Below are 25,671 nucleotides of genomic sequence, written 5' to 3' on the forward strand. Positions count from 1 at the left end.
CCCATCCTGGTCCTCAGAACTGGCTCCCAGACACCCATCCAGGATTCTAAAAATCTCCTGCAGGCAGGCAGAGGGCGGGAGAGGGCTTTTTCAGAGACTGAACATACAAACGGTGCCCTGGACAGAGCACATGTAAGAACAGATCTCTGACACACAACGTGCAGCGGCCAGCCCCAAAGCCAGACCCTAACTCCTGGAGCAATTGGCTCCAAAATGGCCCAGACTTGGTTAGTAATGCTGTAGTTGTCCTCATTCTGCCCATTCTCCATTCAGGATCAACCAGAGGAAGCCAAAGACACATCCCTAATGATCAATAGCACAGCATATCCTAGTGCCGCCACCGCCCCCTGCCGCCAGGCACACCTGCAGCCAGGCCACCTGCCGCCTTCCCCCTCTCGCCACAAAGCACCCCCCACCCCCGCCACCTGCCTTTAAGTCTCTACCAAATGCCTCGGCAGCGACAGGCTCCCCCCTGCAACCCCTCCCCCGTAGCTCGCTCTGAATAAACAGCTTCTGCTTATTTTCACTGGGTGGCCTGCATTTATTTTCACACCCCTGCTCAATGTCTCCTCAATAGCACCAATCTGATTAACTAGCTAAAATCTCTTTACATCTGGTTTCTGAAAACCACGGTTTTAGCTCGGTCTCCCAGACTTGCACTACGTGTAAATCTGGCTGACCACCCTCTGTGTCCTTTACCACTGCTGATAACGTTGAGCAGCACAGGATATAGAACGATAACCCCTCGCCTGTGCCCCTCGGTACTCACCCTCCACGTCCCTGTACTATTAATGAGGCTACATGCTTTGGAGATTTATGAAATCTTTGCTGAAGATCATAAATAAACACCAGTGCCTCTGGCTTTCCCTTGACCTTGATCTAGGTAACTTAGGAGGAGGAAAAAGTGTGCTTGTCCTGAGCTCCAAGGCAGAACATCCTATTCCCATTCCTAACAATGACATGAGGTTCATATTATTGGTCTAACTGTAGATATACAGAAATTAAAGCTCAGGGAAACAAAAAAAAAAAAAAAGAGGGTCATCTACTGGTAAAAGGTAGAAAGAAAATTCACTGTCAAGTCATTTCTGACTCCAACCACTATGCTGTCTTGGGAGGCAAGGAACTTGAAACCATAAAAATAACAAATCCTACAAACCTGTGAGTCTAGATTTAGCCTGTTTTCAGGGGAAATGCTCATATGACAAGAAGCCGAAGTCCACATGGGGAGGCGACTTTTGAGGTATTGTATTGAATTCTGGCCATCATATTTTAAGAGGGAATTTAACCAAATGGGATTCAATCTACAAAAATAAAAAATTAAAAATTAAAAAAAAACAAAAAAACAGTGGCCAGGATAAAGACCTTAAGACATGTCACATGAGGGGCCATGATGGAGCTCTCCGATTATCATGCCGGTTAGAACACGTTTACTCAGGAATGCCTGGGGGGTGCGGTGCAGTCGGTTCAGCCTCTGACTCTCGCTTTCGGCGCAGGTTGTGATCTCAGGTCCTGAGATCGAGCCCCGCGTTGGGCTCCAAGCTCAGTGTAGAGTCTGCTTGGGATTCTCTGTCGCTCTCCTTCTACCCCCTCCTCATGCTCTCTCTCTCTCTAAACTACATAATTTTTTTAAGATCAAAAAAAGAGCATATTTATTCAGGAAGTAGGGCTGGAGGGACATAGGGACATGGTACGTTTCACTCGGGAAAGACCTACGAAGCCCCAGCTTGGCAAAGGCAAGCAGGAGAGGGCAAAGGATGCTCGTATTTCTTCACAGAACTGCACAAGCGGAGCCCATTCGCCAGAGGCAGCAGACTGGTTTGTAAGAATGTCTCCCACAAGAGCCTAGAGAAGACATTTCCTGCTTACGCCTCCTTGGAACAATACCACCTGCCAAACCAGTGCGTGAAAACCTGCAGCGGATAAGCAGGACTTTGCCGCTGCCGCCGCGGTCTGCGAATACGGTTCCTCTGTAACACCCTGGGCCTCCCACTCGCTCATTTACTTCAGACGCATCTGCCCCCAAAATGACCCTTCCGAGCCGTCCCGGTAATCTGAATCAACCCTTGCGGGATTAATCCTTTGTTTGCCTCCATTTCGCGTTGCTGAAGGAATATTAATTATTCTCTATTGCATTTCCACTCGAGTTGCCTTCCGCTTTGGTTCATCTCTGTTTTGCTTCTGACATGTCGTTACCTGTATTACCAGTGCACTACTTCCCTGGGAGCTGAACGTGTCCTTAGAAACTCATACATTCTGGGGAAGATGCAGGCGTGGGGCGAGCCCTGAATGGGGATGAGGAGACCCGCTACAGGACAGCGCGCTCCTCCGGCCCACTGGGTCTTAAAGGTCCGCCTCTGCCCTCTGTCCTTTTAGGGGGCAGAAGCCACAACCAAAGACACTTTAAAGTGCTCTTTCTCATTCTTAATGTCAGGACACAACCTTAACCTTATGGAGACTTGAAAAGAGTGACCCGGCTGGGTGCACAGAGGGAGCGTGACTCCCGTCAATATTCCACCCCACGGTCACTGTCAGGAAATTGTAGCTACAGATGAGATCCGTAGGTTTGGGGCAGTCAAGAAACATCACTATTAGATAAAAAGCATCAATATCAGCCAACCTCTTGGCCGTTTTTCCAAATGCCCACTGGACTTCAGAACTGCCCCTTTCTCCTGATGTCCCCCACTTCTGTCGACAGGTTGGTCCTTCTCTGATGAGCCCAGCTCAGGGACTGGAAACGTGCCCACTGTGCCTTCTGGCTTATTCCTTATGGCCTGCCAGTCACTACGACACAGCTTTGCCAGGTCTCTCTGTTCCATTTCCTTCTAGCTCTCACAGTCACTGTCTGTACTAATCGGTGCACTCCAGAGAAACAAAACCAATGGGGATATATAAATAAATACACACACACATTTATTTTCAGGAATTGGCTTCTGATCATAGGGGCCGGTGAGCCGGACATCCACAGGGCAGGCTGGCAGGCTGGGAACTCAGGCAGGGTGTCTATGTTGCTGACTTGGGACCAAATTCCTTCCTTCTAGAAACCTCAAAGATCTGCTCTTCCTATCTGCTGCCGTAGAATAAGACCAACCCTCAGTATGGAGCGTAAGCTGCTTTGCTTAAGACTACCGATTTAAATGTTAATCAGGCCTCAAAAATGTCTTCATAGCAGTATCTAGGCTGTTTGACAAAACAACAGGGCATCAACTTGACACAGTCAAGAGTCAAGAGACTCTTACCCAAGTCTCTCCTGTCTTTTGTCTTGGCCACAGGCTGTCTCCCCGCTCTCCTCTTCCCTCAATGCACACCCTTCGTGGAGATTTCTTCCAGAGCTGCCAGATCCTGGCCCCTGTCACGAACCTCAGTGTCCCCTGTAGCCTGCAGGACTTCATCCGCACTCCCTCACCCCCTACCCCGTGCTGGGCACACGCAGGCCTTCCCGGGCTTATCCAGGTCTTTCCTAGCTTTGCATCCAAGGGCTCTGCGGCTGGAACGTGCTGGTCAGCAAGAAACTGATCACAGACCTTCTGACACACCACGCTTGCTCCCAGCTCTGGCTCTTTGCCCAGAATCCATCCTTCTCTCTCCTCAGCTCCCTTACCACTCCAGGCTCAGATCAGATCCCGCATCTCACTGTGGTCTCCACTGTTTACTCAGTGGGGATTTTCGGCTTCCTGAGTCCCCACAGTACTTGTTGCCGACCCTCCTTCCTCAGCACCTGGGTTCCTGGCATCTGGCTGTGGAACGCGGAGGACCTGACTTACAGGGACCCCACGCTTGGCATGCTGGCTCTGCTCTCGCCATCCTGAGGTTCTTGATCGTTCCGTAACATGAGGCCCCCATTTTCATTTGGTACCGGGTCCCGCAAATGATGCTGTTGGCCTTGCTTGGCAAATATCCTGGGTGGTCATTTTCCCTTGAAGACAGCTGAAATATTTTGGTTTTCAGGCTGGATTATAGACTTTTTGCCAGTTTATGTGTTTAGTGCGGATCCCTGAATAGACATGCAACAATTCCGGTCAATTATCTTTCCCAGTAAGCCCTGGTCTGCCAATTGTCCAGTCGTTCTGTTGCTAAGGAGACAGAACCTACAATTACCAGCTCTGGAATCACATATGTTTCTTGAGGCAGCACATGTGCTGAAAAGAGCGTTCGCCCGAGTCCTAAAACCTGACGGAAGTGATGTGGGGTCGTGGGCGACTGACCAGCACCTCCCCTCCCCACTTGTGCCCTCTCTCTCTCTGAGAAGTAAATAAATAAAAATCTTAAAACAAACAAACGAACCACAGTTTCTTCCTGTTAGAGTCCACAGTGAATAGCATTTCCTAAGACACATCCTGGGGACACCAGACTCCTTCTCCTGTGAGTTAACTGCCAGCTGCAAGATTAACAGCCTCAGTGATCCTGGACTCCAGGCAGATCCTGGGCCAGGTGTGCTCTCCCCCCTGAGCTCCAGGACAGGGACAGGTCTAGGTCCACGGCACTGCTGAACCACCACGCCAGGTGGGTCAGCGACAGCCTCACAGCCAGCACAGTCACGGGGCTGGTGCCCCCCACGAGAGCCCATCCGTGCCAACGTACCCGTATTTAGGTCTTCTCAGAACAAAGGTGGACTAAGATGAGAGTACATATTAACAGAGTTTAAACAGGCCTATTCCTGTTCGCTCTAATTACATTTGCAAATATATTTTTTAAAGACTTTATTTGTCAGGGGGAATGAGTACAAGCAGGGGGAGCAGCAGGCAGAGGGAGAGGGAGAAGCAGACTACCCGCTGAGCAAGGAGCCTTACTCGGGTCTCGATCCCAGGACCTTGAGATCATGACCTGAGCTGACAGCAGACGCTTCACCTACTGAGCCATCCAGGTGCCCTGTATTTGCAAATATTATTTAAAAGATCTATCTCCCTCCAGAGTTGCTGGATTCTTGGACCAACAAACCTATGGAACCCTGCTTTGAACTCCAGGCTAGTATTTGTTTAAGACGGTATGTCCGAAAAATAAAAAAGTAACATTTCTACGAAACGTGGTTTTCACATTTTCCCTCCCAGCCGCTCCCCCTTCAGCATCACACCTCTGAGCCCCGTGTGGTTTCGAGGCTGCCGTGCCCTTTCCTTTCTACTCCACACGCTACTTAGTCTTTGGTTTGCTTTGCGGGCCCTGTATTCGGCATTTCCCCGCCCCCCACCCACGGTGGTGGTTTTAGGCATCCCTGAGACTCCCAAATCCAGACCCCTGTGTCAGAAAGCCTATGGGGTTGTTCTCTTTACTCCTGCAGGATCCCCTGTGGCGGCGGATTCTAGGGGAGCACCCGGAACCTTGGGAGAGACGAATAGAGAAGCAATCACAGTGACTCCCTAGTCTTTGAATTCCAACCCCGAGCTTAAGAGAGTTTGCAGAACTCGGGTACCAAGGAACATCTGTCCATCTGTGGCCGTGGTGTCCTCGTGGGTGTGCGATCGGAAAGACGTGAGTGAGGGAAGGGCTTCTTGGCCAACAGTGCTGTTAGCTCTTCTTAAAGAAAAGAACAAGTGAGACGGACTCTATAGCTTAGCATCCCGGTTAGAGCACGGGAGAAAATGATTTTTCATCAATGTGATGTTACTATTTTTTTTTTTTTTTAAATGATTAGCAGTGAAATCAGAGTGAGGGATTTAGAGAAAGATTGCCTGGATAAGAATTCTGGCTTTACTACCTCCGGGAAGGAGTAAATCACTTCTTTGTCCCTCAGTTTCTGCCTTTGTAAAACAAAGCAATAATAGTATTTGCAAGGAAGGGTTACCGTGAAAATTAAGTACGTTCATATTCTTTAAATGCTCAGAAGAATGCCTAGTACAGAGAAAACCCTCAATACACTGAGGCTTTTATCAGCAGTCGTACTGTTTCTCCTAGTTAACCACACAGTGAAGGCAAGAGTGGGTACCGGCAACCTGCTCTCCGCGAGCAGGAAACCTCACAACACACAGAACTGATGAGATGGGTTGACACCGACACTTGGAAAATGTGTTATAATTCTTCCCGTAATTGTTTGCCTCACACACCACTCTGCTCAAATGAAAATCCGCTCTCACGCACGGGTCCCGCTGAGCAGGGTTTTATGCCACGCCGAGGCAGACCAAGAAAAAATCCCACACAGTTGAGCACGGGTGAAAAAGCAAACGAATTCCAGGTGGATGTGAAGTGCGGCAGCGTGACGCCAAGTTCTGAGCGCTGCGGGGGACGGTGCACACGGTGGGCGACAGCACCCGGGTGTCCGCGTGAAGGGGACAGAGAGGGGCGGCTGCTGAGGGAGGTCTCCAGTCCTAGTCACGGCTGACACGCAGATGCGGGGAGCTGAAAGGTGCTAAATGCTCTCCCAGAAGAGTCTGAAACCCTGTGCCCCCCACCAGCCCTGGCGCCTCTCCGCCCCCATCAGAGAACATAGTTTCTGCCGAGAGGAAAATGGGAAAAAGTGTTGAGAGAGGAATAGGATTTAGTTTAATTTTTAAGTGTTTGTTTGGCAGCAAACGGCAGCTTTGTGCTGACGCCCGCCTGCGTCCCAGATTGCGAGGAACGGATAAAAGATACAGACTCGACCAACTGGACCGTCCATCTAAAGGGAAACCCATCTCCAACTGCCTAATTCCTACACGGGTTAGAGAGTGTTTTCCTGGGTTACGAGAGAGGAGCAGCAGAACAGAATCTGTTCTGTTGTTATTTTTCCAATATTATCTTCGTTTGGAAGATGACGACTGAAGACAGCCGTACGAAGCTTACGAGCCCAGGGCCCAGCACATGCACAGGAGCCTTTTGGGAAAAATGACACAAAGAATTCTTCCACTCACCTCCTCCCAGTTCCCTGGTCCCCATGGAGCTTAACCTGTTATTGAATTTACAGCCTGTTATTGAAGTTACAGCCAGGTGAAGAATGCAGATTTCCGCAAAAGAAGTCCACGTGCCCTGAAATCACCGGTGGCTTAAACATTCGCCACCAACGTGGACACTGTATTCCGGCCTGCAGCCTCTGCTCCAGCCTGCCCGAGGGTGTTCTCCTCTGAGGCCTGTTTCCACAGACTGCAGGCGGCATGACCCTTCGCCTGCCCTCTCTTCATGGGCAAGTCTGGAATTGTTAAAAAGGAGGTAGCAGGCCCCAAATGGAGTCACTTATGTTAAATCCCATGTTAGCGAACCAAGACTTAATACCAGACCTAACTGCAGTTTCACCCACCCTGGAACGGAACATTAAACAGTTTCCACGGAGGGACGCCTGGGTGGCTCAGTTGGTTGGACGACCGCCTTCAGCTCAGGTCATGATCCCGGAGTCCTGGGATCGAGTCCCGCATCGGGCTCCCAGCTCCATGGGGAGTCTGCTTCTCCCTCTGACCTTCTCCTCGCTCATGCTCTCTCTCACTGTCTCTCTCTCAAATAAATAAATAAAATCTTAAAAAAAAAAAAAAGTTTCCACGGAATTACCTGTCCGCACTCAGTGAAATACTCCACCGATGGATCTCTCCCGTTTCCCTTAGGAAGGCGAGCTTGCCTACAACAATTCATTCTTTGCCCATAATTACCTTTTCCGCCCCCTTTCCACCTTTATAAACCTTTTCTTTTCTGCAGCCTGGCAGAGCTCCTTTCTGGTGCTAGGTGGGACGCCGCCCGACTTGCCAACTGCTGAGTAAAGCCAATTTGATCTCTGAAATGACTCGGTTGAATTTCTGTTATTTAACAGAGTGCAGAGCGTTTTTATCATGGTTTCCTTTCTGAATTGAGGATGGATCATAAAGTAAGTTTATTTATTTTTTTTTTTAAAGATTTTATTTATTTTTTTTTTTGACAGAGATCACAAGTAGATGGAGAGGCAGGCAGAGAGAGAGAGAGAGAGAGAGAGATTGAGAGGCTCCCCGCTGAGCAGAGAGCCCCATGCGGGACTTGATCCCAGGACCCTGAGATCATGACCTGAGCCGAAGGCAGCGGCTTAACCCACTGAGCCACCCAGGCGCCCAGTAAGTTTATTTTTTATTCCTGCTTACACTTACTCCATCCTGAAGAAGCATCACGATATAGATTTGTGTTTTCAAAAGGAAACTCTGCTGCTCTAGCTGGGCAGATCCTCTGAAGGAGACAATCTCCGGAGTCCACCGTTTATTCTCCCTCATTCCATGGCTTACGAGCTGAGCCCAAGCCAGCCGTGGGACGGGGTCGGAGGGACAGATCCGAAGGGCCGGGTCACACATGGCGTAATGGAGAGGTGGTAATTCTCCTTACAGAGAAGGACAGTAAATGAATTGCAAGGAGCTGGTTGACCCTTAGCCGAGGAGCCTGGCTAGCTGTTTGACAGAGACTGGGCCCTGGCACTTCTGCGCTTGGTCCTCTGACTCGTGAGCAACTCGGGCCTTCTGTGCTGGGAAAGGGAAACCAGCTACGCCTGCAGAATGGCTACACAAGCAGAGATTGGGGATGGTTTCGAGTCTTCTCTGGACTCATGCAGCCCTGCCTTCATCTGCGTTTACCATATTTAAAGCAGGGAAAGTGTCACATTTCACGATGGGGATCCATGTCTAAATGACGATGGGTAAAAAGCGAATATTTAAAAGATCGACCTACTTTTCTACGGAACAAACAGCAAAACTCAGAGACAAAGGAGTAAGCCTCAAGCAGGGACACCGACACATGAATATTTTAAGGAAACACCTGTCTGAGGAAATTAGAAAGATAATTTACTCAAAAATATGGAGAAAAATGTCACTAAACTTCAATTATTCAAACGGTATTCAAACGGAATTCACAGAACTTTAAACCCTATCTGATAGTTTCACTTAATATCAAATGAAATAAAGTTAGGTGGTGGGGAAGTGCATTTTTCTGAAGCAAAAAAAAAAAAAAAAGCAAATGATTCTCAAGTTAAAAATTGCTTAGCAGCAGAATTTACATGTAATCAATATTGTTACAGAACTAATTTTATCTATTTATTATAAAAGGCTCAGCTGAGAATTTCTGGGCAAAGGATGATTAGCAAAAGATGAACTCAGATATTTCTATAAATCAGACTATAATACTATCCTTGCCTTACTTCTTGTTTCTGTTTTCTGTACAGCCGAAGTTGCTGTAATCCATATTTTTTATTCTAATTAATTAGATAGTTTTTTTGTGTTTTTTTTAAGAGACACAGAGAGAGGGTGTGCACACACACATGGGAGGTAGCAGGTAGGGGTGGAGGAAGAGAGAATCCCAAGCAGGCTCCAACCTCAGCATCTAGCCCAATGCAGGGCTGGATCTCAGGACCCCGAGCTCGTGACCTGAGCCAATATCCAGAGTCGGACCCTTAACCAACGGAGCCACCCAGGTGCCCCTAATCCATATTTTTTCTCTCCACATTTGAAGGGCTATCAGACATGAGATCTACTAAATCAAAATTTATGTTGTTCATATCAGAATTAACACTCAAAGGAACGGCCTAAAAATTTTAATACCAAAATTCAATCCTGGGCGCAGGTCTACTTATCTTCAAAACAGGAACAGAAATCTTTTCCCATCATAGGATCACCGTGAGACTTAAGTAATCTACTTAAATGGCTTAGCAGAGCACCTGGTGGGTAATATTCGAGAGTTATTACTGTCACGATTGCTAATCGATACTATTATTTTGTTCAGAATCATTTTTATATCAGTAGGAAGCACCTGCAAATTCCTAAGCAAATATAAAATAAAGGATGTTTTGTCAACCTTGGATGATGACTTCTCCCAAAACTGATTGGGAAACTTCCTCAGTGTTCCTTCTTGCTGGGGTGAGGCCATCTTCTCAGAAACAACAGTTTGAGCTTCGGGACTGGATGACCCTGACTATCCTTTAAGCACAAAACTAGGTAAACCCACCTTAGATCAGTTGTACTTGGGCTCTACACTGTCTGTTTCCTGGAGAGGGAAGTATTATTTTATTTCAGTATTTGGTTTGCCCGTTGGCTACTTCTTTTACAGCTGCCTCCACCGGAAAAATGGAAGAACAGAATTTGCATGCCCGAAGGGTAGCATTTTAAGAAGAAAAACAGGACAATGGTGGAAACTGGGAGGCAAATGGTGAATCAGCTGGAAGCCGACCGTACCAACACCCTGTTACCCTCTCTCGGGTTTATCCTACGTAGTTGGTATCTTTCTTTACAAGTTATGGCCCTTGTGTCTGTCCACACATCCACGCTCTCTTTCCCGTGAGAAACACAGTATAATTCACTTGGTAATTTCAGGGATCTGAACATTAAGAGTTCAGCCAAAGGTCTGTATGGGCCACATGGCATGTGTGATTGACCTGCCCGTCCTCCTATGTCCCCCAAGGATCGAGACCTTCCAGCCACCGGCTGACTAGTGGGAAGAAGCTGGTTTGCCATCCTCAAGGGATCACCCGACAGAAATGAATACATGAAAATTACATGAAAATACATGAAAATGAATACATGAAAATGGTTCAAGTGTATCTTCAAGACATTTGAAATGACTTATTTGCCAAGAGGAGGGAACACCGTCATGTGAAGATCTACTCGAGGAATAACACAAATGATCACTGTTCTAAAACATACGGACTACGCTGAATTGATGTTTTCCGCTGTCTCATAGAGTATGTGATCTCACGCTGACCAGTTCGGTCCGGATAACATAAAGCACACACCAACCCGCCTACAGAATCTGGGTGCAGCATCTGAATTATAAGAGCCCTGAAACCATGCTGCTTTGGGGGAAGGTGACTCTGTCAAGGAAAGGGTTCTCATTTCATATCAAAAGGAGGGGAGCCTATTAAAACTTCCAGTGAAAAATAATCAGTGCTGTGTTTTATCTCCTACACCCTGGCGGCGCAGCCCATGTGCGTTATGGAGCGGGGAGCTTTGATGCCGACGTGGCTCTGAGTTTACGGAACGTGGAAAGCTTACCTGTCCCAGCGACTGCCAGTCCAAGCCAGCGCTGCCGATGTAGACATGCTGCTTGTCCACGATCCAGAAGGAGGACTGGAGCCGGCCCTTGTTGTAGGCGGTCATGTTCATGTAGGTCACCTCTGCGCCTGGGGGGTTCAAGGAGATCCTGGTCAGCCTCAGGGTCAGGCCTTGAACTTGCAACCAGACATGGCAACACTGCTCAGGATTTGCAACGACCGCAGCTGGCACGCAGGCCGGCCCAACATCTGCATTAGTTTGGTGCACAGAAGGCCCTGGAGAACTTATTTGTTCTCAGAGGAAAACAAAAGGAAAATAAGAAGGAGAATTACAGGGACCCTTGTGCAGAGGAGGCTGGAGTCAAGAGGCAAGAACACGGCCTCTCCAGTCAGACGGGATTCAAATCCCAGCTCCACTGCTGGCCTCCCAGCTGGTGAGATCCGTGCACCAAACTCTTCTAGTTTTGCAGTCATTTTCATACAAATTTGCAATCAAAGGATCATCCTGTTTAGTATCACAACTCTCCTCAGCAAAAAACTAGCTATCTCGTGCTTTTCTATGGGCTATTTTCACCCTTGACCCTGCAGTGGCTTTTCCTTCCTCACTTTTCCTTTTCATGCCTTTGAACTTGGCCTCCTCCTGCCCTGTCTTTATCTGATGTTCCTAACTTAAGCAACAATTATTCAAGCCTTACAAAAATCATCTGTCATGCTGTTACCTAGTCCTGCCTCAGAACAATGCAAGCACCACTTCTCAAAAAGAGCATATTGTCCACTGAACGCAATTAAATCTATTTACTGGTTGTTTTTCTATTTGAGTGTAGTTGACACAATGTTAGCTTCAGGCTTATAACACAGTGACCCAGCAGGTCTACCCTGATGTCCTGCGCCCCACAAGTCAATGCGTCACCACGCAATGCTGTTCTGACACCACGGACTCTTCCCTATGCTGTGCCTTTAATTCCCATGACTTAGTCATTCCGTAACTGGAAGCCTGAATGCAGTTAAACTTAGAGAAATGCAATCCAGTTTAAATGAATTCTTTTTTTTTTTTTTTTTTTTTTTTAAGAGAAGTGGTCAGAAGGGGCAGAGGGAGAGGGAGAGAATCTTAAGCAGGTTCCGCACTCAGCATGGAGCCCAACGTGGGACTCGATCTCGCGACCCTGAGACTACAACCGGAGCTGGAATCAAGAGTCAAGACACTTTGCCAACTGAGCCAACCAGATGCTCCTTAAAGAAATCCTAAATTCCCACATCTTCAAAAGAACAGGCCTATATGCATATTTTTAATGAAGCAAGCTACTTTGTTTTCAGACGCTGGATATTAATGAAGCAGATGTATTCTGGTGGCCTACTTCATCGTCAGGATCTTCATTAGCAGGGAAAGATAGAACATCGTATGCATAAAGGTATATTCCAGAACACCAGAAAGGAAGAGTGGTGTGTACTCTGCACTTAATCTGCTCCTCTTGGGAGAAGGAAGGTAAAGCGTGCACCCGGCCCTGTGGCAGGGGGATGGCAACAGAGGCTGCGGGGCGGGGGCAGGATGGAGGGGAAGAGAGTGCGCAGGTGGGTTGCCTCAGCCTCCAGCCACGCAGGCATCGTCTCATCCAGGGAGGGTTACGGGGAGGAGGAGCAGTTGGGGAGAGAGGGTCCAAATGGCCACAGTGGGTGGTGGCCATGGCAATTACGGAGAGATCCACATCTGCACGGACGCTGTGGTATCCCCCGCGTCCCCCAAGCACACAGCTGCCAGCACCCATGAGTGGACGGAGAAGAGCATGTCTTGGGGACGTCATTTCCCATGGCCACTCTAACTAAGTATCACAAACTGAATGGCTTGGAACAAAAAAAGGTGATTGTCTCTCAGTCCCGGAGGCTGGTCGTCCACAATCGAGGTGTTGGCAAGGGCCATCCTTCCCCTGAAACCTGCAGGGGGGACTCCCTCCTGTGTCTCCCCAGCTTCTGGTGAATCTCTGCTGTCCCCTGGCTGGCAGCTGCTTTCCTGCCACCTTCACCCATTGTCCCACGGAGGCATGCCCCTGTGTCTGCTTTTCCTGAGCTCACAAGGACACTAGTCCTGTTGGACCAGGGACCACCCCACTGCTGCGGGCCCTCATCTGAACTAATTATATCTCAAAAAACCCTGTTTCCAAATAAGGTCACATTCTGAGGGACTAGGGGTTAGGCCTTTAGCTCTTCTTTTTTGGGGGACATAATTCAATCCACCAACAGAGCTCGAGGCCACATTGGCTGGCTGTGCCCTTCAGCCCACTAGGCTGAGCAGCACTGAGGGAAGCATCTTCTCATCTCTGGAAGGAAGATAATGCAGGGGACCCTGGTGTGTGCCTCAGACTCTACCCACGACAGGGGTCTCCGGGCAAGTCTTTGCCTGCCTTCACGTTTGGACTAGAAACAACTTGATCCCTCTGTGACGCTGGCTGGCTCTCGCCTCCTAGCCTGGGACACTGGGCCTGAAATTTGACCCACAAAGTTGGGTCAAAACACAAACCTGGGGGCGCCTGGGTGGCTCAGTGAGTTAAAGCCTCTGCCTTCGGCTCAGGTCATGATCCCAGGGTCCTGGGATCGAGCCCCGCATTGGGCTCTCTGCTCTGCAGGAGGCCTGCTTCACCCTCTCTCTCTGCCTGCCTCTCTGCCTACTTGTGATCTCTGTCAAATAAATAAATAAAATGTAAAAAAAAAAAAAAAAGCAAAAAAACCCCACAAACCTGGCATTGGATTGTGTTTTAGTTCTTAGATCCCTGTGCTCTCATTCGGGTCTACTGCAGCCCCAGCCTGCTGGTCCCCTGGAGGGAACCCCGAGCCATCTGAGGGGCCCACGGGGACCGTCCCTTCTGACCTCTCTGTACCACACTGCATAGCCACGGCCCTAAGGGTACTGTGGCACTTCACTTGGACATTTAGCCTAAACAGTGTGATTTCAGCGACCATGGATGGGGCTTGTGTGATGCTCTAGGCAGAGCCTCTACAGTTACATACTGATGCCTACAATCATCCTATAGATGAACAGCTTCCCTTCAGCAAACTTTTCCTATCTAATATATCCCAGCTACTATGATATGTGGAATTAGGAACACAAGACCTCAAGTGGCTGAGTCAAGTTCAGGCACACAATTATTTTGTGTGATTTTTAAGGATTTTATGTATTTGTTTGAGAGAGCGAGACAGACAGAGATAATGAGAGAGAGCAGGCGCACCCGAGTGGGGAGGAGAGGGAGAGGCAGGTTCCCCACTGAGCAGGGAGCCTGATGTTGGGCTCAATCCCAGGACCCTGGGATCATGACCTGAGCCAAAGCCGGAAGTTTAACTGACTGAGCCACCCAGGGGCTCCTAAAGCGTAATATTTAAAATGACTGGGATTGTTGGGACCCCTGGATGCCTCAGTCAGTTAAGCAACCGACTTTTGGTTTTGTCTGTTTTCACGATCCCAGGGTCGTGAGACTGAGCCCTGTATCGGGCTCCACGCTGGGCACGGATCCTGCTCAGGATTCTTTCCCTCTGTCCTTGCCCCCACTGTCCCCCTCTTAAAAAGAAAAGAAAAGATTGGGATTGTTCAGACAGTGAGAGGGCAGTGAGTATCTGAAAGGTCAGGAGGGAACTCCAAAGGGGGGCCAAGGGCACAAAAGACACAAATGACTTCACAGTTCTGCCTGGGGCGGGGGCGAGCTGCCAGGAGGCCTGCGGAGCTGGGTGCAGAGATGACTAAGCAACGCGCAGTAATGGTAACGACCCTTTGCTCAACACCATGTGTGCCCGGCACCAACACAGCTGCGCTGGGGCAATCTCTCCGGGGATGTTGTTGTATTTTCCCCATTTCAAGGGACAAACTACTGGATGTGGTGTCATCAGTCAGTCAACGGAAACTGTCTGATGGTACAGCTGGAAAATGCCTGCCTGCGTATGGTTTGTGGAGTATTACTTTCCCATGAAGAATGCTGTTTTTCTGTCAATATATCCTCCATCTATCTCTGAAGACATATGCCTTTATCTTAATTTATACCTAATAGGTACGTTGTCATAGCCAACATGTCCCTGTTTATTACATGCATATTATTCAATGTTTAGCCAAACAATTTATTTTACAGGCACTTAAGAAATATTTTTGTTGATTGGTCACAGAGATTCGCCTCATCCTACTCTCTTTTTTTTTTTTAAAAGATTTTATTTATTTATTTGACAGAGAGAAATCACAAGTAGGCAGAGAGGCAGGCAGAGAGAGAGAGGGAAGCAGGCTCCCTGCTGAGCAGAGAGTCTGATGCGGGACTCGATCCCAGGACCCTGAGATCATGACCTGAGCCGAAGGCAGCGGCTTAACCCACTGAGCCACCCAGGCGCCCCCATCCTACTCTCTTTTTATACGTGTTAGAAAGATACAGTTAAAATTCAATGTTTCTGGATGATAAAATATAATCACTCGAGTTTTAAAAGATTCTTTTTATTTACTTATTTGACAGAGACACAGAGAGAAAACGCATAAGCAGGCAGAGTGGCAGGCAGAGGCAGAGAGAGAAGCAGGCTCCCTGCCAAACAAGGAGCCCAATTCGGGACTCGATCCCAGAACCCTGGAATCATGACCTGAGCCGAAGGCAGCGTCTTAACTGACTGAACCACCCAGGCGTCCATCACTAGAGTTTTCAATGTACCACTCATGCAGGGGCAGTATTATGGGCACAAACTAAATCTGAGTTTATTCCCTAGGGCTGTGCTAGAGAATTCTAATTCTACGGATTTAATTTAATTCTAATTTTAAAGACTTATGTATTTGAGAGAGAGAGAGAGGGAGCATGCATGTTCAAGTGGGGGGGAGGCGCAGGAGAAGGTCAAGCAATCAAGCAGAATCCCCTCTGAGGGCAGAACCCAGTGTGGGGTCCACGATCCATGAAAACTTATGACCTGAGCAGAAACCAAGTGTCCTGACACTCAACCGACGGAACCACCCAGGTGCCCCACTGCTAGAATAATCGGCAAGGATGGTCACTCATGTTATGAAGCTGCCCTTTAAATATTACAGACGAACAAGATCACAGAATATCTTTAAAGGCTTGCTTGACCCAAAGAAATACATCTTCTTCAACAGCATCGAAAAGTTTTTGCTTTCTTAGATTCAATTTTTAAGAGGGCAGACTACTCCCCTTCAGCCTGTTTGCAGTCCACGACCCACTGTGCCGAGGCCCCAGGATGCCAAAGAGATGCTCATCGCAGGACCTGTGGCCCACGAGGACCCCTGGCAGGTGGCTGCAAGGTGGGGGAGGGAGGTCTGAATCTCCGAGACCCTCCCATTTCAGTCCCGTCATCTATTTGTTTAACCGATGGTTAGCAGGACTTATTACCAATTCCAAAGAGTGTTTCCAGATGCCCAAAGTGATGAATCAAGAATATGCACTTGTTTCTATAGTTGCTTATGAAATACTTCCCTGATATCTAAGAGGTCCAGTTAAGTCTTAAAAAAAGCTACCAGGGGCGCCTGGGTGGCCTAGCGGGTTAAAACCTCTGCCTTCGCTCAGGTCATGACCCCAGGGTCCTGGGATAGAGCCCCGCATTGGGCTCTCTGCTCGGTAGTGAGCCTGCTTCCTCCTCTCTTCCTCTCTGCCTGCCTCTCTGCCTACTTGTGATCTCTGTCAAATAAATAAATAAAATCTTAAAAAAAAAAAAAAGCTACCAACATGCTACCATGGTCAAGGTGGTGGGCCAGGACCTAAGTGGTTGCATTGATCAAGATAAAGAGGTACAGATAATTCCCATGTTTTATATCCTTCATGCAAAGTAGAACATTAAAAAAAATAAAGAAAAATCTCAAACTGCTAATTACAACCACTTTTAGCTTTCACGGAGATGTTCTGTTGAAATGGAAGAGAATGCTTCTGCTTTCAGGGAGGTCTGCTTCTTTACTGTTTTGCCAAAATTGTTATTCTTATAGTATTAGCCAGATAATACTATGCCTATTTTGTGCATAATTTCGATGAAGAAAATATGCCACTGAAATTAGAGAAAATGAAAATCGGGACTAAAAATGTAATAGTTAAAATTTATTTAAAGTACAAAGTATAATATCACAATGAATTGGAGATTAATGTTACTCCTTTGGGGAATCAAGCTGACTGCCACAAACACACATTTCAAAATGTGTTTTTCTCAAAAGCCTTCCCCTAAGACTGGACAGCATTAAATTTGCTTATCAGAGATCTGTCCCATATCCCATTTAGTGGAATGGATAGCGTTCTCACCTACAGCACTGTTCCTTTTCAGAGACCCTAATTTGCTTTACTGTCAGATTTCAGAGTACCTCGTTGTTCGGCTGTGGATGACAATACATGAGTGAACCTCAAGGTCACCGATGCCTCCCTACACTGCAGACCCCTGGGGACCATCCTTCCAACCGCGCCTATTACATGATTTCGAGGATACGACTATGTCAGTATTTCCGCACCATTATCAACAGCTTAAAAATCTGTATACTCAGATTTTGATCAGAAGGAGTTTCACAAAGGGCTCCTGGGTGGCTCAGTCAACAGTTAAGTGACTGACGCTTGATTTCAGCTCAGGTCATGGTCTCAGGGTCATGAGATCGAGCCCCATTGGGCTCTGCACCGGGCCTGGAGCCTGCTTGAGATTCTCTCTCTCCTTTTCCCCCGCCCCATTCCCCCACCCACACTCGCATGCTCCTGCTCTCTCCCACTCAAAAAAAAAAAAAAAAAAGTTTTACAAATAATCTTGGGCATTTGTTGAACAGGTAGTTAATTCACCATCTCAGAGCTAGACCAAGGGTTGACACCTGACCTACACCAAGCCAATACGATTTCCTCAATCATGAGTCACAAAATGAGTCAGGCAGGGGGTGAGGAGAGAGAGTACCTGGCAGGCCCAACCCCCGAACCCAGTGTCACTTCGAACCCTGAGTCCCTCTCAATCCCTAGAGTAAGTTCCTTGTTATTTAAGCTGCTTTTGAAGGGTTCTGTTTCCTGACTTATTCTTATCGTATTAATCAGACAAGATTGTACCTTATTTTGTGTGCACATGACTTGACGTCTTGCCCCCTTTCTACATATATTTTTGATATTTGACGGGAATATTCAGTTCTGGCCTAAAAGCCGCACAATTTTTAGCAAGAGCCGGTTGCCCAAATTGCATAATTAAATGTTTCAGACTTTGAAGATTTAAAATAAACATCCTGTCAAAATACGCATCATAATGACACACGAGGAAATATGCTGGTGCACTGGTTGGAAAGTGAAAAATAAAGTTCCACACTCTCCATGAATCATCGTGACGCAGATCAAACAGAATCTGTCTCCAAGGTGATTTCCAGAAAGTCACCTGCTGCAAGGAGATTATCTGCAGCTTTAGGACATTTAGGATAGAACACGGAGGCGCACTCTCTTGAGTACATGTACGTAACTTCTAAGCAAATTACGAAGCGCCACGTACAAATGGACACCCATGAGCCTTCCACTCCACTACCAACCAAGCATTCCCGCTCTGATCAAAGCACAACTTCCCAATCAGTGGGGATTCCCTTTCCCTGCCCTCGGGAACACACAGCCATATCTGTAGGCATTTTTTGGTTGTCACCATTAGGAAGAGAGGTGCCAGCAGCATCCTGTGGGTAGGGTTCAAGGATCCTGAACATCCTGTAATACACAGGGCAAGCCCCCAGGAGAGATGACCCCAAACAACAACAGTGTCAAGGTGGGAGAAATCCCGCATTGACCTTAGCGTGTTCATGCTTGACCCCAGACCCCTGCCACTCTCCTCAGATGCAACCGCTTCCCTGAAATTAGTGTTTACCACTGTCTTGATCTTCAGAAGTTTATGGTATGGTACGTATCCTCATCGGCATTATAAACAATGAGTGTACCACCAGCTTTTGAACAGATTGTTAATGAGCATCAAGTGTGTATCAAGAGGAACTGCACTTAGTATCAATAAGTATAGATTTTGGGGAAGGATTGCAGATGTACCCTGAAAGCAAAACATGTAGCAGAAATCTGCCTTATCGATCAAGCCCTTCTAAATATATTGCTTTGTGTGAGCAATGAAAAAGGTCATAATTAGCCCACATTGGGGAGCTTTAATAAAACCAGCGCAGTTTAATTGGTTTAATGAACAGCATTTTGGAATCCATTGGGTTTAAGGGCTACAGGGAACCCCAGGGGGTAAAAATCAGCTGTGGTGACATATGCTTGGCTCTTTAATCATTCAGTGAGTAATGTCCAGAAAGACTGTAAGATAATCAGTTACATGTTCTGTTGTAGAAAAAGTGAATCTTCAGTGCACGTTTCATTTTTAGTTCTAATGTGTCTATTCAAATATTGTCAAAACCGTGTTGTAGAATTTTTCATAGGCTGCCCTTGGTACTTTCCTTCTTTAGTCCACAGGTTTGGACTCAACAGGGGAATTTCTATGTGTTGTCTCTTTCCTCCCCCTATTTTTCTTACAGTTAGAATATTCTGCTTCCAGGGAAATTCTGTGCATTGATTATTGCCTTAGAGTCCAGCAGGCAAGCTATCTATAGGAATGGTTGATTTAAGGAACCATTAGGCTTAAAATGGAAAATTATGCTTAAAAATAAAACTTGCTTAAATTATACTTCCTCGATTATGCATAAAAGTGAAAAATTCCATAGATCATAAGCAAACACATGATCGACAATGGCTCATCACTTCTCCTAAGACATGGTAAGTTCTGGAGGTTGATGTCTAAAGCAAGTGCTTCGGCTTCCTCTCTCTTGTCCCTCCACGTTGAGTTCACACAACTAATGACGTGGACACCAACATGGAGAGCAGAGAAAGAGGGTCACTCCTGAAGATTCTGTTTTGGTGCCCGTGTCACCAGAAGGAGGAGGCCCACCGGAGTTGTTGCAATGACAGGGAAGACGGCAGCTTGGAAGCGCTGAAGGGAGTTTGCTTTCTTGGCAAAGTTTGAATCACTGTCTTTACTTTATCTTGCTGTGCTAGTAGTGACAGAAGATCCAGAGCCCAATCTGACAGGCTTCTGAGGTAACAAGCCTGCTTTCATTGTAACAAGCCTGCTTTCATTGAACATGGCACTTCTTCTAACACAAGTCGGCCGCTTAGGGGAGGCATGTCAAGTAGGAAAAGCATATGGCTATCATTGAGGCAGATTAAATGAAGAAACCGGGGTTCTTAAGGACAGTTGAGAAGAGATTTCCAAAGAATAATCCAAGAACAAAGAAATGTTCTTGGAAATTAAAAAGATCCAAAATATGAATCTCATGAAGGCAATGTAATATGGCACTGGCGAAGCTGAAAACTGAAACAGTGACCTACAAGTTCAAATACAGTAGCTTCCAACACAGAATGAACCTAGAGACACTGAAATTATTACCGAAAAGTTGATGCATGAAGGATATATCGCAGGAACTAATATCTCAAAGTCTCGGAAGGGAGGAAAAGGGATATCTCTCCAAGTAGAAAAAAAGCATGATTAATGTTAACAGGAAAAGTATGAAGTTAGAGGATTTGCCCAAGATCCTCAAAATCCAATTAGGAGAGTTCTGGAGAGAACCAAAATCAGACAGGAAGAAGTTATACATCAGATTGCGAAGCAAAATTTCTATGAACTAAAGGACCTACATGTCATTTTATTTTATTTATTTATTTTCAAAGGGCATACACTTCTAAATGATGAAAGCTTATCAGTCCTGGGGCAAGAAGTAAAATAAGACCCAAACACACATCAAAACTTTTCAGAACACTGGAAATAAACAAGATCCCAAAAGCTGTCAGAGAAAGTAAACTTATAGAAATGATAACATACAAAGATTAGTAAATATGATTTATACCAGCTATTTTAACAGTAACAACAAAGGAAATAGGAAATAGTCTGAGGGGAAATAAATCTGTGTATCTAATAAAGACTGGTGAATGTCCTCCAACATAGTAAGGAAAATAAATGTAGAAGACCCTGCGTAAGACAGACACAAAGTGAATTCCCAGCAGGATGATGAGGACAAGTCTCTGTGCAACAGCCCCAGAGAAGCTGGGGAACAGTTTCCAGGCTGGACCATGAGGGAGAGATCCATGAAGGGCATCGCTAAGAAACGGTCAGATGGACAGAATATGCGACGTGTCAGAGAATGGTTAAATGGTTAAGTTCTATGCTAGAGTGTTTTGAGGGGATTTAATACAAGGTACACAGCATCATTAAGTAAAATGGAAAAAGTGACTGCACAAGAAGAAATGGGATTGTTGTACACAGCTCACTTGTTAATTATGTTCGGTGTGAACAGTAAATACTGATTTAACAACAGCAACAAGACAAGATGACAGACCTCTCCTGGGAGGCTCCGGAGAGAGGAAGTACGGGCTTGTAGTGGGGGAGGGAATGGGAGAGAGGGGAAAGGGAGACAGGAGAGAGGTAATGCTTCATATTCTACAACAGTAATTAAACAGATCGTCTTTGAAACTAGGAAATCAAGAAATAGCAATGCAAACAGGTTACATTAAAAAATGAAAGGAATACTAGAAGATAGAGATAAAAGTAAGAAAGAAGTTTCCTTCTGGGAAGTAAGAATTAGAAGTAGGTTGACCTAGCTCAGAGAACTCCTTTCTTTAATACAAACATTTTGGCCATTTTTTATTTTCTATTTTTCTGTATTACTTTGATCAATACATCAATAAAAAGGATATGCAGATGAAAAAAAAAAAAAAAAGCTACCCCAAAATCTTATGAACTATTTACCAAAATTCCAAGCAAATTCCATTTTACTGGTGAAATTATTTCCATTTCCATTATAAGTAGAAATAATAATTCCATTTCCATTTCCATTATAAGTAGAAATTATTATGTAATTATTCCAAACATACATTAAAAATGAAAAAAAAAACCCTATAAACTGAAGATATAAAATTCTCTCTTTTGGTGGTGGTTTGAATGGTATATATCTGAAAAAACCCAACAGAGTATAGCAAAAGCCTTCCTGAATTTAAAAAGATAAGGTGTCTAGATAAAAGATATATTAAAAAAATAATTTTCTCTTCAATATCAATAATCAGGAATTTGAATTTTAAAAATCCATTTATGGTGTCAAAAAAGTATAAATATGTAAAAATTATTATAAAATCTTACTGAAGAACTTACAAGTCTATAATATTGGAAAAATATTCCAAGGGGTGTGTGTGTGTGTGTGTGTGTGAGAAAGAGAGAGAGAGAGACTTATTTCTGGAGTGAAAATTGGGATATTATTTTTTTTTTTTTTAAAGATTTTATTTGTTTATCTGACAGACAGAGATCACAAGTAGACAGAGAGGCAGGCAGAGAGAGAGAGAGAGAGGGAAGCAGGCTCCCCGCTGAGCAGAGAGCGCGATGCGGGACTCGATCCCAGGACCCTGAGATCATGACCTGAGCCGAAGGCAGCGGCTTAACCCACTGAGCCAACCAGGCGCCCCGGGATATTATTATTTTTTTAAGGTTTTGTTTGTTTGTTTGTTTTAATCTGAGAGACAGAGAATGAGAGAGAGAGAGAGCACGAGAAGGGGGAGGGTCAGAGGGAGAAGCAGACTTCCCGATAAGCAGGAACCCCTGATGCGGGACTCGATCCTGGGACTCCAGGATCATGCCCAGGCGCCTGGAATATTGTTATTTTTATGTTTATACTTCTCTGGTTTTCCAGTTTTCAGAAAGTAAACATGCTATTTCTATAATCACAAAACTAAGAAAGCCTATAAATACCTTTCTAATTAAAAAAAAAATACGTAGCATTCTCTCTATAGTCCGATATGAAATAATGTCATGAAACACGCCCGAACTCTCATGTTCTCCCTCTGTGAAAGGGCCCTGCCTCTTCCAGTCACTCTGTAGCCCTGCCTCCCTCCAGCCCCATGAAATCAAATTGAGATCTCTTTCCCTTCTAAAGCCCCCAACATTAACATTCAGGTTAATACAGATATTTTCTTATATTTGTCAAGGTATTGTTATGTTTTCCCAACCAAAATACAAATTTCTCCAGGAAATTATCAATTTTTAAAATACTTTTTATAAATTGAAGGGATATATGTATATAATTTGGGATGTTTTGTATCTTGAAGGGAAAAATATAAATTAAGGGCATAAAATGTATATTGCCATTATGTTTTTTCCATGCTTGTGTGTGTGTGTGTGTGTGCGCACGCGCACATATATACTGGAAAGGAAAAAAAAACACTCAAGATCTTAGGGTTTTTTAAGGGCTTGTTCAAGCTAGTTCAAGAAAAGAGGAGTCCTCAGCTAAGTCATTCAATGAGAAAAAACGGTAATACTAGTCAACAAGATTAGCAACAATGCTCCCTTGTTTGTATCATACTTAACAAACTAGTGCAAAGAATGACAGAGTTACAGGGTATTAGGTCATTCTGTGGGATGATACCATGAGGATCTTGAGAGACAAGTAAAAGAGGCAAAAGGGATTAAATCTTGGGAAAGTGAATGACTTGCCTGAAGGCACACAGCTAGGAAGCAAGCTGAGACTCAAGGTTATTCCTTCAAATTCGGGGCTCTACCTGCCCTCCTGCTCAGAATTACAGAATAGTCTGCGTTATTCTGACACTCCCTAGGAGATGTGACTCTTGCAAATGGTGATGTCTGACATGAGTCCTTCAAAAGGAACCTGTCTTCTAATGAGGTCCCTACTCAATTTTCTTCTTAAAGAGAAGCTAAAGGGAAAAAAATAAAAAGAAAATGGAAATGTGGGAGCTGTTTGAGAGGCTGCGTCTTACTCGTTTCCCTAACTCAAGAAGGTAGCACAGTGCCAGGCATGGTTTAGGGGCTCAATAAACAGAAAAACAACTGAAGAAATGAATGAGTGAATGTGTTTCTGAGCACTTGTCCTATAAAAGCTCCCTCCCCAAATAATCAATGGAAGGGAATCTGTGGGGATTTCCAGTGCAAATTCTGAGTAAATGTATTAGGGCAGCAAGGAACCCAGCAATGTGAAGAAAATACACTAGAAACATACTTTTTATAGGTGGGAGATATGGTGAGAGGAAACCTCAATAGTTATATGGAACTCAGGTTCCACTCTAGGTCACATTCAAAATGAAGGAAAACTGAAGCAGTCTGACCGGACTTCCTAGCATAAATTAAACAAAACTCCCCAAACTTCAGTTGTTTCTTCCTTTCAGAACCAAGGGTTTTAACATTTATTCTTCCTCTTCTAGAAAAGAAAAAATTACAATGTTGTCTTCCATTCTCCAACACGCAGTACTTTGTATCTCAAATTGTAACAGTATTCAGAAGGGGGAAAGAAGACAGAGATTTTTTGTTTTTATTTTTATTTTTAACTTAAGTTTTTATTTAAATTCTAGGTAGTTAACATATAGTGTACTATTGGTTTCAGGAGTAGAGTTTAGTGATTCATCACTTACACAGAATACCCAGTGCTCGTCACAAGTGCCCTCCTTAATATCATCACCCATTTAGCCCGTTTCCCCGCCCACCTCCTGTCCATCAACCCTGTTTGTTCTCTATAGTTAAGAGTTTCTTAGGTTTGCCTCCTGCTTTTTTTTTCCTTTCCCTATGTTCATCTGTTTTGTTTCTTAAATTCCATATATAAGTGAAATCATATGGTATTTGTCTTTCTCCATCTACATCATTGCAAATGGCAAGATTTCATTCTCTTTGATGGCTGAGTAATTTTCCTTTGGGATATTTGCACCACATTTTTATCGACTCATCAGTCGAAGACCTCTGGGCTCTTTCTCTAATTTGGCTATAGTTGATAATGCTGCTATAAGCACTGGGGTGCATGTGCCCCCCCGACTCTCTATTTCTGTATGATTTGGGTGAATATCTAGTAGGGAAGTTGCTGGGTCGTAGGGTAGCTCTATTTTTAACTTTTCGAGGAATCTCCATGCTGTTTTCCAGAGTGGCGGACCCAGTTTGCATTCCCACCAACAGTGTATGAGGGTTGCCCTTTCTCAGCATTCTCGCCGGTATCTGTCATTTCCTGACTTGTTAATTTTAGCCATTCCGACTGGTGCAAGGTGGTATTTCATCATGGTTTTGATTTGCATTTCCCTGATAATGAGTGATGTTGGGCATCTTTTCATGTGTCTGTTAGCCATCTTGATGTCTTCTTTGGAGAAAAGTCTATTCATGTCTTCTCATTTCTTAACTGAATTATTTGGTTTGGGGTGTTGAGTTTGATAAATTCTTTATAGATTTTGGATATTAATGCTTTATTAGATCGGTCATTTGCAAGTATCTTCTCCCATTTTAGGTTTGTTGGTTGTTTCCTTCACTGTGCAGAAACTTTTTAACTTGCTGAAGTCCCAATAGTTCATTTTTGCATGTTTCTCTTGCCTCCAAAATGTGTCTAGTAAGAAGTTGCTAAGCCTGAGGTCAAAGAGGTTGTTGCCTGTGTTCTCTAGGGCTTTGATGGCTTCCTGTCTCACATTTGGGTCTTTCATCCATTTTGAATTTTATTTTTGTGTATGATATAAGAAAGTGGTCCACTTTCATCCTACTGCATGTTGCTGTCCAGTTTTCCCAATACCACTAGTTGAAGAGACGATCTGGTTTCCATAGGATATTCTTTGCTCTACTGAAGATTAGTTGACCATAGAGTTGTGGGCTCATTTCTTTCATAGGATTTTCTTTAACCTCCATGTATTTGAGGTTTTTCCAAAAATTTTCTTGTGGTTGACTTCAAGTTTCATAGTATTGTGGTCAGAAAATATACATGGTATGATCTCAATCTTTTTCTTTTTGTATTTGTTGAGGTCTGACTCATTACATATACTGGAGAACGTTCCATGTGCACTCTA

The 25,671-nt window shown here is 45.1% G+C and overlaps 1 protein-coding gene across 2 annotated transcripts in view; it reads right to left on the bottom strand.

Annotated features, from left to right (window-relative positions):
- Positions 1–25,671, bottom strand: part of PLD5 (phospholipase D family member 5) — a 390,515-nt gene that overhangs the window by 100,227 nt on the left and 264,617 nt on the right. For both annotated transcript variants that reach the window (XM_044267027.1, XM_044267029.1), the window contains one exon: positions 10,890–11,017. In XM_044267027.1, the coding sequence (XP_044122962.1) occupies positions 10,890–11,017 (128 nt within the window). The remainder of the gene's footprint in view (positions 1–10,889; positions 11,018–25,671) is intronic.

Source organism: Neovison vison, chromosome 10 (assembly GCF_020171115.1).
Source record: "Neovison vison isolate M4711 chromosome 10, ASM_NN_V1, whole genome shotgun sequence".
NCBI classification, from domain to species: domain Eukaryota; kingdom Metazoa; phylum Chordata; class Mammalia; order Carnivora; family Mustelidae; genus Neogale; species Neogale vison.